General features: G+C 42.5%; 1 protein-coding gene across 1 annotated transcript in view; it reads right to left on the reverse strand.

Moving 5' to 3' along the window:
• LOC133564224 (partitioning defective 3 homolog B-like) overlaps positions 1–12,170 on the reverse strand; it is a 405,625-nt gene that overhangs the window by 365,279 nt on the left and 28,176 nt on the right. The window contains exon 3 of the mRNA XM_061918379.1: positions 3,216–3,317. Coding sequence (XP_061774363.1) covers positions 3,216–3,317 — 102 coding nt within the window. The remainder of the gene's footprint in view (positions 1–3,215; positions 3,318–12,170) is intronic.

Below are 12,170 nucleotides of genomic sequence, written 5' to 3' on the forward strand. Positions count from 1 at the left end.
TTTGTCCAACTTGCATACTCCTTTTTAAACACTTTGTTATGAGAGTAGCATATGTGTGTGGCCCTTTAATGTCTGGCAGCAGGTGAGTGACGTCAGTGAGTGTGCGGGTGGGCAAGCAAGTGAGAAAGCGGTCGCTGAGGGCGGGGGAGAAATACATTGGCATCAAACTCCGTAGCTTGCTAGCTTGTCGTGCACAAGCTAGCTTTCTGAGACTCTTATTTTGTTAGCACAGGCAGGATAAAAAAGGTCTTTTATGGTGAAGACAGGAACTGTGCAGTCGGTCTTTAGAGTTTTGACAGTAGGTCTCTAGAAATAAAATGTGTTTCTCTGCGTCCGCCCTGTTAGTGATTTTTTTCTTAAATATGAGCTGGCAGCAGCCAGCGTCATCTCACAAGATCCTCGGGTGCCGAGAATGTCAAACAACTGACGAAAGTGAAGTCTTGGTATGATTGATGATTGATCATTTTTATGTCTATTTTTTAATGCCTGGCTTGAGATCGACTGACACACCCTCCGAGATCGACCAGTCGATCGCGATCGACGTAATGCCCACCCCTGATCTAGCACAATGGCTCTATACTGCCTAGCAATGGGTGAAAAGGCCCTTAACGGGGCCATCTACTAAATTCCAACGATGATATGATAAAATATGTAGACCCAAAAAAGAAAGGATAAAAGTACACACTCCTGAGGGGAAGATTTGGCAGGAAATACTTCAGATTGGGTTGGTGCCCAGAAGTGGATCGTTAATAGTAAAGCTTAGAGCTAAAGGCAAGTTAGACCTGTTACATTAGCATATTGCTGGTGAGGCTATACTGAAGCTAAGAAAAAAAAAAAAGCTTTCAAGGCATCTCAAGCCATACGTATGCGTACACTTTATTTTAAATCGACAAAAAAAGTCAAGATGGTTGAAAATTTGGCAATTTTACATCAAGAATATGTATTTTCAAGCCGAATCGTGAGATACAATATTAAACGTTATTTTAAACAAAACGTGCAGAGTGTTGAGTTAAACGCAACACCACATTACAGTTACTACCAGTTACATTGCAAATATATTTTATTAGATTTTACAGTTAAAATGATATCAAACATTAAACGCAAACCCTTCATACAGGCACACATCCACTCATACACACTCACATACACACTTGAGGAGAGAAGTGCACTTGAACTTTAACAACTCGAGATTTACAGTATACACATTATTTTAGAAGAGATACCCAAATATTGTATGTGTGTATATATCCATCCATCCTGCTGCAGCTAACGATCAGCAGGCTAACCAAACCACAGCAAAATGGATGAATATTCCTCGGCATCAAAGATCCTCAGGAAGTGATCACAAGATCCCCTCCCGAGACCCTGTCCACCGTAGACACTTAAAAAAGGAAAAAAATAAGTAATAATTACAGGGCTTGATCAATACAAAATAATAATCACCAAAAAAAAAAAAAAGCAAGTAAACCATGACAAAACCATGTCAAAAGTGACACACAAAAAGCAATAGTAGTGTAGAATCAATACAAAAAATAACAACAATAAAAAAAAAAAAAAGGATTGATTGATTCTTTAAATGTCTATGAGTTATGATTCAATATATGTCAGTAAAGGTTTCCAGGTTAGTTACTACCAGTTACTATAGTTACTTGTTACTAGAGATGTCCGATAATGGCTTTTTTGCGATATCCGATATTGTCCAATTCTTAATTACCGATTCCAATATCAACCGATACCGATAGATACAGTCGTGGAATGAACACATTATAATGCCTAATTTTGTTGTGATGCCCCGCTGGATGCATTAAACAATGTTAAACAAGGTTTTCCAAATAAATCAACTCAACTTATGGAAAGAAATGCCAACATAGCACTGCCATATTTATTATTGATGTCACAAAGTTCTTTTTTTTTTTTTTTTTTAAACATGCCTCAAAACAGCAGCATGGAATTTGGGACATGCTCTCCCTGAGATAGCATGAGGAGGTTAAGGTGGGCGGGGTTGGGGTTGGCGGAGTTTAGGGTTAGGGAATAACGGGGGGGTGTATATTCAGTGTTTTTCCCACAGGTCAGGCATCTATTTGTGGTGGTGTGGTCGGGCAGTGCGGAGGGTGGGGTGGGGGGGCGATGACCAAGAAGAAGGCGGAGTTGGAATATATTTACAACACTTTACGTACATATTTATATAATATTTACATATTTAAATATGTAATTACAAGCTCCATTCACAGACAGAGTCCCATTGCTTTTATGAGCGGTCGAGCAAGTCAAAAGCCGGAAAAATATATATATATATATATATATATATATATATATATATATATATAAATAGTTTTTTTGTTTTTGTGGCGGCCGTAATTCTTTCGTGGCGGGCTGCCACAAATAAATTAATGTGTGGGAAACCCTGATATTGTGGCGTCCTGGAAGAGTTAGTGCTGCAAGGGGTTCTGGTATTTGTTCTGTTGTGTTTATGTTGTGTTACGGTGCAGATGTTCTCCCAAAATGTAATAATAAATAGTAATAATTGATTAGATTTTATATCACGCTTTTCTTTTATTAGATACTCAAAGCGCTCACACATAAAAAGGAACCCATCATTCATTCACACCTAGTGGTGGTAAGCTACATTTGTAGCCACAGCTTCCCTGGGGTAGACTGACGGAAGCGAGGCTGCTGGTTTGCGCCTACGTCCCCTCTGACCACCACCTATCATTCATTCACCAGTGTGATCGGCACCGGACACAACGGCAGCGATTTGGATGTCAAGAGGTGGGAAGTGAACCTGTAACCCTCAGCTTTCTGGCGCGGCCGCTCTACCTACTACGCCATACCAGTGTAGGTAGGGGGTTTGTCATTCTTGTTTGGTGTTGGTTCACAGTGTGGCGCATATTTGTAACAGTGTTAAAGTTGTTTATACGGCCACCCTCAGTGTGACCTGTATGGCTTTTGACCAAGTATGCTTTGCATTCACTTGGACTGAATATCGGACTGCCGATATTATCGGACATCTCTATTTGTTACTTAACAAAACATTGTTTTAATCACAAATAGAACTACTCTTCAATATTAGCAGCTTCAGACTATCTCCATCATGCGAACCAGTAGTCAGTAGTTCCCGTGGGAACATTTTGGTTTTGCTCTAGGACTGTAACATTTTCAATCAATAAAGCACAAAGGACTTAATGTTAGCTTCATTCACCTAAACAAGTTCTTACCTTGTCCTTGTCCTCGACGAGATCACTAAGTATGTCGTCAGGGTCCAGAATTCCCCCATCACAGTATTCAACATGGTGTGTCCGTACATGGAATTCCCCTTCCTATTGAACAAAAGGTAAATGTCAACAATACAGTTCTTAAGCAGAATATCATCTGTTAATACTATGCTTATGTACACGTGCGTGAAAAACAAGTAATTAAAGGGGTTCTATTATGCAAAACCAGGGGTGCCCATTACGTCGATCGCGAGCTACCAGTCGACCGCGGGGGGTGTGTCAGTCGATCTCCAGCCAGGCTTTTAAAAAAAATAGACCTAAAAATTAGTGATCATCAATCTTCACCAAGATGTCACATAAATGACATTCACGGTACCGGAGGGTCTTGTGAGATGACGCTGGCTGCTGCAAGATCATTATTATGAAAATATGACCGAGAGGAAGGCGAGAAACACTTTTTATTTCAACAGACTCTCGCGCCGTACCTTCCGTCAAAACTCTAAAGGCCGACTGCACATTTCCTATCTTCACAATAAAAGCCCTGCTTCATGCTGCCTGCGCTAACTAAATACAGAGTCTCGGAAAACTGGCGTGCACAAGCGATCCCTCAGAAAGCTGGCGTGCACATCACTTGTGCACGCCAGCTCTCTGAGACTCTTATTTTGTTAGCGCAGGCAGCATGAAGCAGGGCTTTTATTGTGAAGATAGGAAATGTGCAGTCGGCCTTTAGAGTTTTGACGGAAGGGACGGCGCGAAAGTCTGTTGAAATAAAAAGTGTTTCTCGCCTTCCTCTCTGTCATTTTTTCATAATAATGAACTGGCAGCAGCCAGCGTCATCTCACAAGACCCTCGGGTGCCGTGAATGTCAATCAAGCAAGCTACGGAATTTGCCGCCAATGTTTTTCTTGTAAAGTGTATGGAAGCTGGATGAATTAGATGCCAAAAAACCAACCACTTTCATGTGGTATTGTACAGAAAGGACAACTTTTTTTTCTCCTCCATTTGAAAATGTGGGCGTTATCATCATTACTGTCTGATTCCAATCAATGCAAGTCATCAGAATCAGGTAATACACCAACTTATATTCTTGTCTTTGTGAAAGAAATACATCTATATGTGTTACACATGCTTGTATTATCATTAAACACATTTAACTTGTTTACAAAAATGTCTCTTTCATAAATAAATAAATATAAAGGATATATATGAATGAGGTAGATCCCCTCGAGTTGGTCAATTGAAAAGTAGCTTGCCTGCAGAAAAAGTGTGGGCACCCCAGTACAAAACCAACGTTTCTTACCTATTAGTACCTGTTTTTTGTATTTAAGATGCCCATAAATCCAGGAAATTTGAACCATGGATGCGTGGCGGAAATATTTACAGTTTAAAACACAATTTGTTGGTACTAAAATGTATATTGATACTTTTTTTAAATAAATTAGACCACAAAAAAATGTCATTATTGGCTTTATTTTAACAGAAAATCTTATGATACATTCAATCAATCAATCAATCAATGTTTACTTATATAGCCCTAAATCACTAGTGTCTCAAAGGGCTGCACAAACCACCACGACATCCTCGGTAGGCCTACATAAGGGCAAGGAAAACTCACACCCAGTGGGACATCGGTGACAATAATGACCCAGTGGGACATCGGTGACAATAATGACTATGAGAACCTTGGAGAGGAGGAAAGCAATGGATGTCGAGCGGGTCTAACATGATACTGTGAAAGTTCAATCCACAATGGATCCAACACAGTCGCGAGAGTCCAGTCCAAAGCGGATCCAACACAGCAGCGAGAGTCCCGTTCACAGCGGAGCCAGCAGGAAACCATCCCAAGCGGAGGCGGATCAGCAGCGCAGAGATGTCCCCAGCCGATACACAGGCAAGCAGTACATGGCCACCGGATCGGACCGGACCCCCTCCACAAGGGAGAGTGGGACATAGAAGAAAAAGAAAAGAAACGGCAGATCAACTGGTCTAAAAAGGGAGTCTATTTAAAGGCTAGAGTATACAAATGAGTTTTAAGGTGAGACTTAAATGCTTTAAACATTAAACATAAACATTAACATAACATTAAACATAAATATAGCTTATTGCAATTAAAGAAGAATGTTGTCATTAAATAAGATAGTAAACATACTAGACAACTTGTCTTGTATTAGTAAGCAAGCAAACATGCTCCTAATTTGGCTGCTGACATATTCAGTAACACATTGTCTCATTTCCCACTCTAGTATTTTGTCAAAATGATGATGGATTATTAATCTACTTCGTCATTTACTGTTAATATCCACTCCCTTTCTGTATTAACATGTTCCAGCTGCACTTCTGTTGAAATGTTGCTCAAACAACCACCACATAGCATCTGTGAACAGATAACACTGAATTATTTCCTTCTCTTTCAGACTTGTAAAGTTTTCACATTGAGGAATCACCATTCTTTACTCACGCTTCAAGTGAGGGATGATGTTGAAAACTAATCCAGACCAACTCTATATGCCATATGTAATGTACATTAGCATTGAGTTTACACTTTTTGGAAAGTGGATCCTTACTTTTAAATGCTTTCTATCAGTCATGTAGGGCTGATATACATGATATATTGTGGGTTTGTCTCTGTGCGATATAGAAAATGACTATATCGTGATATTGGAGTATACTTTCTCACGCAGTTGCTTTTAGTTGCGGGCATTACACTATAGGCTCTTCTCACTCTTTGTTGTGAGACGTAAAACAAGTGCACCTTCTTACTGTACATATGTATACGCCCTTGCGTAGCAGAGAGGTAGTGGCATGGGTTACGTTAGCTGTGGTGTGAGAGGTAATACGAGAGAAATAAAGGTGCAAATCTGGTAACAAATGAAGGAAGAATGAATTCCCAAGAAAAACAGCACAGGGCCCATCGTCTGGCAGGGGTTTGGCTTCAAGCGGGAAGATGTTGAACAGACAACCGTAATTTGTCAAGTGTGTGGCAAAAGCATTGCTATAAAAATAGCAGCACTGCTAATATGTAGCATCATTTGAAAAGTCACCTGCAAGACAATGAAGAGTGTTTGAAACCCAGTATGTCAACATCTCCAACAAAATGCAGAGGCAACCATTTCCAGATCAACACCGTATGAAAACAAATAGTCAACACCAAAAGGAGATAACTTCCACAGTAACCTACCAGATAGCGAAGGACATACACTATTTAATTTCCTATTACGCAGCTCATTTTTATTTGACTGTGATTGAAGTAGGGGTTAGTGCGTCTGCCTCACAATATGAAGGTCCTGCAGTCCTGGGTTCAAATCCAGGCTCGGGATCTTTCTGTGTGGAGTTTGCATGTTCTGTTAATGTGAGTGTGAATGTTGTCTGTCTATCTGTGTTGGCCCTGCGATAAGGTGGCGACTTGTCCAGGGTGTACCCCGCCTTCCGCCCGATTGTAGCTGAGATAGGCGCCAGCGCCCCCCGCGACCCCAAAAGGGAATAAGCGGTAAAAAATGGATGGATGGGATGGATGAAATATCTTGTGTGACATCATGCACAAAAGTGCAATTTATTTGTTTAAAACTATTGTAGTGGTGTTCTGTACAAAAAGTGCACTTTAATTTAGTGTTGTTTTGATATGTCTTAGTGACATCATGCACAAAAGGGCACTTGTTTTAAAATGTCTCTGAAAATCTTGCACTTTCTGTTCTGAAATGACATGAATGTATTTGCCACTGCTTAATAACTGTTTAATAAATACTGTTTTGGTCATTTGACTCAGTTGTGATTTCCCTCTCTGCATGAAAGTCTAAAATGAACATAATAATACTGTGTGAACAAGAATGTTTTAATGTAAAGACATAGAATCATTATACTGCTGTGATTATATGCATCAAGTGTTCATTCAAGGCTAAGGCAAAATATTGAGATATATATTGTGTATCGTGACATGGCCTAAAAATAGAGATATTAAAAAAAGGCCATACTTCCCAGCCTTACAGTCATGCTTGCTTTGTTGGCATTGAAAATTCCGACTATACATAGAGGCAGTCTGCTATGAGTACACCTGTTTGTCCTCCAAGTGCATAAGCTTGTGCCAAGTCTGCAACCGGACAAGACACCACTTGCAACAAAGCAATACCCAGATATTGAAATAATACCAGTACCTTTAGAAAATACTGAATTGTGTACCCATTCGTAATTGAAGCATAGGCTTACTTTTGAAAATGACTCTACACACTCTACCATGAATTGATTAACGTGGACCCCGACTTGAACAAGTTGAAAAACTTATTCGGGTGTTACCATTTAGTGGTCAATTGTACGGAATATGTGCTGAACTGTGCAATCTACTAATAAAAGTATCAATCAAACAATCAATCAAAAACACACTGACAATATTGTCTAATATCAAATGTAGTTTTAAACAATTCAATCCCCAGGGTTCGGTCCTTGGCCCTGCACTCTTCAGCATCTACATGCTTCCGCTAGGTGACATCATACGCAAATACGGTATTAGCTTTCACTGTTATGCTGATGACACCCAACTCTACATGCCCCTAAAGCTGACCAACACGCCGGATTGTAGTCAGCTGGAGGCGTGTCTTAATGAAATTAAACAATGGATGTCCGCTAACTTTTTGCAACTCAACGCCAAAAAAACGGAAATGCTGATTATCGGTCCTGCTAGACACCGAACTCTATTTAATAATACAACTCTAACATTTGACAACCAAACAATTAAACAAGGCGACACGGTAAAGAATCTGGGTATTATCTTCGACCCAACTCTCTCCTTTGAGGCACACATTAAAAGCGTTACTAAAACGGCCTTCTTTCATCTCCGTAATATCGCTAAAATTCGCTCCATTCTGTCCACTAAAGACGCTGAGATCATTATCCATGCGTTTGTTACGTCTCGCCTCGACTACTGTAACGTATTATTTTCGGGTCTCCCCATGTCTAGCATTAAAAGATTACAGTTGGTACAAAATGCGGCTGCTAGACTTTTGAAAAGAACAAGAAAGTTTGATCACATTACGCCTGTACTGGCTCACCTGCACTGGCTTCCTGTGCACTTAAGATGTGACTTTAAGGTTTTACTACTTACGTATAAAATACTACACGGTCTAGCTCCATCCTATCTTGCCGATTGTATTGTACCATATGTCCCGGCAAGAAATCTGCGTTCAAAGGACTCCGGCTTATTAGTGATTCCCAAAGCCCAAAAAAAGTCTGCGGGCTATAGAGCGTTTTCCGTTCGGGCTCCAGTACTCTGGAATGTCCTCCCGGTAACAGTTCGAGATGCCACCTCAGTAGAAGCATTTAAGTCTCACCTTAAAACTCATTTGTATACTCTAGCCTTTAAATAGACTCCCTTTTTAGACCAGTTGATCTGCCGTTTCTTTTCTTTTTCTTCTATGTCCCACTCTCCCTTGTGGAGGGGGTCCGGTCCGATCCGGTGGCCATGTACTGCTTGCCTGTGTATCGGCTGGGGACATCTCTGCGCTGCTGATCCGCCTCCGCTTGGGATGGTTTTCTGCTGGCTCCGCTGTGAACGGGACTCTCGCTGCTGTGTTGGATCCGCTTTGGACTGGACTCTCAGGACTGTGTTGGATCCATTGTGGATTGAACTTTCACAGTATCATGTTAGACCCGCTCGACATCCATTGCTTTCCTCCTCTCTAAGGTTCTCATAGTCATCATTGTCACCGACGTCCCACTGGGTGTGAGTTTTCCTTGCCCTTATGTGGGCCTACCGAGGATGTCGTGGTGGTTTGTGCAGCCCTTTGAGACACTAGTGATTTAGGGCTATATAAGTAAACATTGATTGATTGATTGAATCTCCCTGGAAAATAAAACACTCCCTAATTTGGATTGTAAAAAGTTGGCATTTCTGCTACTGTACATCCTGGTGGGTCTTGCTGCCTGCTCACCTCTGTTATGCGCTGTGTTAGGTCTGTGATTAATGACATGGAGGCTCCACTGGACAGCTGACTACACGGAGCTGGTTGTTTAACAACACAGTGAGAGGGCACAATAACAGGCAAATACACTCACATTAATCACAAATAACCAACGATCAGATATCAGTCAAAAGGTTATAAAATTGTGCTTTAGTGAAATTATGTTTATCCTGTGAAAAAAGTAGGGCGTACAGTAACGTACAGTAAATATTAATCAAAGTGCATTCTTCCGTTTTAATGTCATGGTCCCAAAACTACGGCCCACGGGCCCGCCAGCATCCAAAATCTGGCCCGCGGAAAGTCCCAAGCTATAAAATGGTATTTATTTATTTATTTTTTCTAAAATCAGTCCTTTCTAATCCATTTTGTTACTGCTTGTTATTCTCTGTTTCTCCTAGCCGCTCAGACAACTCAACCATCCATCCATTTGTGGTGGTGCTGGAACCGCCACAAATGGATTTGTCTAAAAATGCATTTTCCCACGCATAATGTGACAGGTTTATTCAGGTGTACTGGAGAGGAGGCTACGCCGGATGGTCGAACCTCGGATTCAGGAGGAACAGTGTGGTTTTCGTCCTGGTCATGGAACTGTGGACCAGCTCTATACTCTCGGCAGGGTTCTTGAGGGTGCATGGGAGTTTGCCCAACCAGTCTACATTTGCTTTGTGGACTTGGAGAAGGCATTCGTCCATGTCCCTCGGGAAGTCCTGTGGGGAGTGCTCAGAGAGTATGGGGTATCGGACTGTCTTATTGTGGCGGTCCGCTCCCTGTACGATCAGTGCCAGAGCTTGGGCCGCATTGCCGGCAGTAAGTCGGACACATTTCCAGTGAGGGTTGGACTCCGCCAAGGCTGTCCTTTGTCACCGATTCTGTTCATAACTTTTATGGACAGAATTTCTAGGCGCAGTCAAGGCGTTGAGGGGTTCCGGTTTGGTGACCGCAGGATTAGGTCTCTGCTTTTTGCAGATGATGTGGTCCTGATGGCTTCATCTGAATGGGATCTTCAGCTCTCACTGGATCGGTTCGCAGCCGAGTGTGAAGCGACCGGAATGAGAATCAGCACCTCCAAGTCCGAGTCCATGGTTCTCGCCCGGAAAAGGGTGGAATGCCATCTCCGGGTTGGGGAGGAGACCCTGCCCCAAGTGGAGGAGTTCAAGTACCTAGGAGTCTTGTTCACGAGTAGGGGAAGAGTGGATCGTGAGATCGACAGGCGGATCGGTGCGGCGTCTTCAGTAATGCGGACGTTGTACCGATCCGTTGTGGTGAAGAAGGAGCTGAGCCGGAAGGCAAAGCTCTCAATTTACCGGTCAATCTACGTTCCCATCCTCACCTATGGTCATGAGCTTTGGTTCATGAACGAAAGGATAAGATCACGGGTACAAGCGGCCGAAATGAGTTTCCTCCGCCGTGTGGCGGGTCTCTCCCTTAGAGATAGGGTGAGAAGCTCTGCCATCCGGGAGGAACTCAAAAGTAAAGCCGCTGCTCCTCCACATGGAGAGGAGCCAGATGAGGTGGTTCGGGCATCTGGTCAGGATGCCACCCGAACGCCTCCCTAGGGAGGTGTTTAGGGCACGTCCGACCGGTAGGAGGCCACGGGGAAGACGCAGGACACGTTGGGAAGACTATGTCTCCCAGCTGGCCTAGGAACGCCTCGGGATCCCCCGGGAAGAGCTAGACGAAGTGGCTGGGGAAAGGGAAGTCTGGGTTTCCCTGCTTAGGTTGTTGCCCCCGCGACCCGACCTCGGATAAGCGGAAGAAGATGGATGGATGGATAAAAAAATTGTGAAAAACTGCATTCATTATTCGGTATTCGGCCTTCGGCCAAGCTTTTAAATTTTATTCGGCTTCGGCCACAAATTTTCATTTCGGTGCATCCCTATTACAAACCATACGATGTACATAACACCAGGTGGAATTAAAGGACAGGATACATAATAAAAGTCAACATGAACAGGGAGACTGAAATAAACAGTATGGTAGGGTACCAAAAATATGAGGAAGGAAGGGAAAAAAATAGAGGAATGACAACAAGGAGAAACAATTACTATTACTGTCTAACTAATTTTAACTATATACAAATGAACTCTTGTTGGAGGGCAGGAAAAAGGCAGGCTATTATTAGAAGCATCGGGAGGAGGGGAGTGTAAAATGGTGCCAACATAACGAGGCGTATCATTCACACAGACAGGAATAAATCTATTTCAACACTCAAAATCTAATCAATAGAGAAGACAGGCACATCATTAATAACAGCTGCAGGAAAACACACCTGGAGTCACACACGCTGCTGTCTCTGAGAACTAAAATGTGGCTGCTGATGAAGTCTGTACACTCACCATGGTGATTATTCACTCACTACCTTTCCATGAACTAAATTAGTCTGATTTCTCAAATAGTTTTTTTTTTTTTGTATTTTCACAACTCCATGTGAAGTCCAAGTGACCATTCACACTCTCTATTGTGACTAATGGTCATGAATTGATTAACATATTAACGTATAACACATCATCGTATTATATAATTGGGACGGCGTGGCGGAGTTGGGAGAGTGGCCGTAACAGCAATCTGCGGGTTGCTGGTTCAATTCCCACCTTCTACCATCCTAGTCGGTAGGTAGGTAGGTAGGTAGGTCTTTATTGTCATTGCAACAAGTACAACGAAACTTTGTTTTCAGCACAAACCACTCTGCGCTGCTGATCCGCCTCCGCTTGGGATGGTTTCCTGCTGGCTCCGCTGTGAACGGGACTCTTGCTGCTGTGTTGGATCCGCTTTGGACTGGACTCTCGCGACTGTGTTGGATCCATTATGGATCGAACTTTCACAGTATCATGTTAGACCCGCTCGACATCCATTGCTTTCCTCCTCTCCAAGGTTCTCATAGTCATCATTGTCACCGACGTCCCACTGGGTGTGAGTTTTCCTTGCCCTTATGTGGGCCTACCGAGGATGTCGTAGTGGTTTGTGCAGCCCTTTGAGACACTAGTGATTTAGGGCTATATAAGTAAACATT

The sequence above is a fragment of the Nerophis ophidion genome, linkage group LG13, assembly GCF_033978795.1.
Source record: "Nerophis ophidion isolate RoL-2023_Sa linkage group LG13, RoL_Noph_v1.0, whole genome shotgun sequence".
NCBI classification, from domain to species: Eukaryota; Metazoa; Chordata; class Actinopteri; order Syngnathiformes; family Syngnathidae; genus Nerophis; species Nerophis ophidion.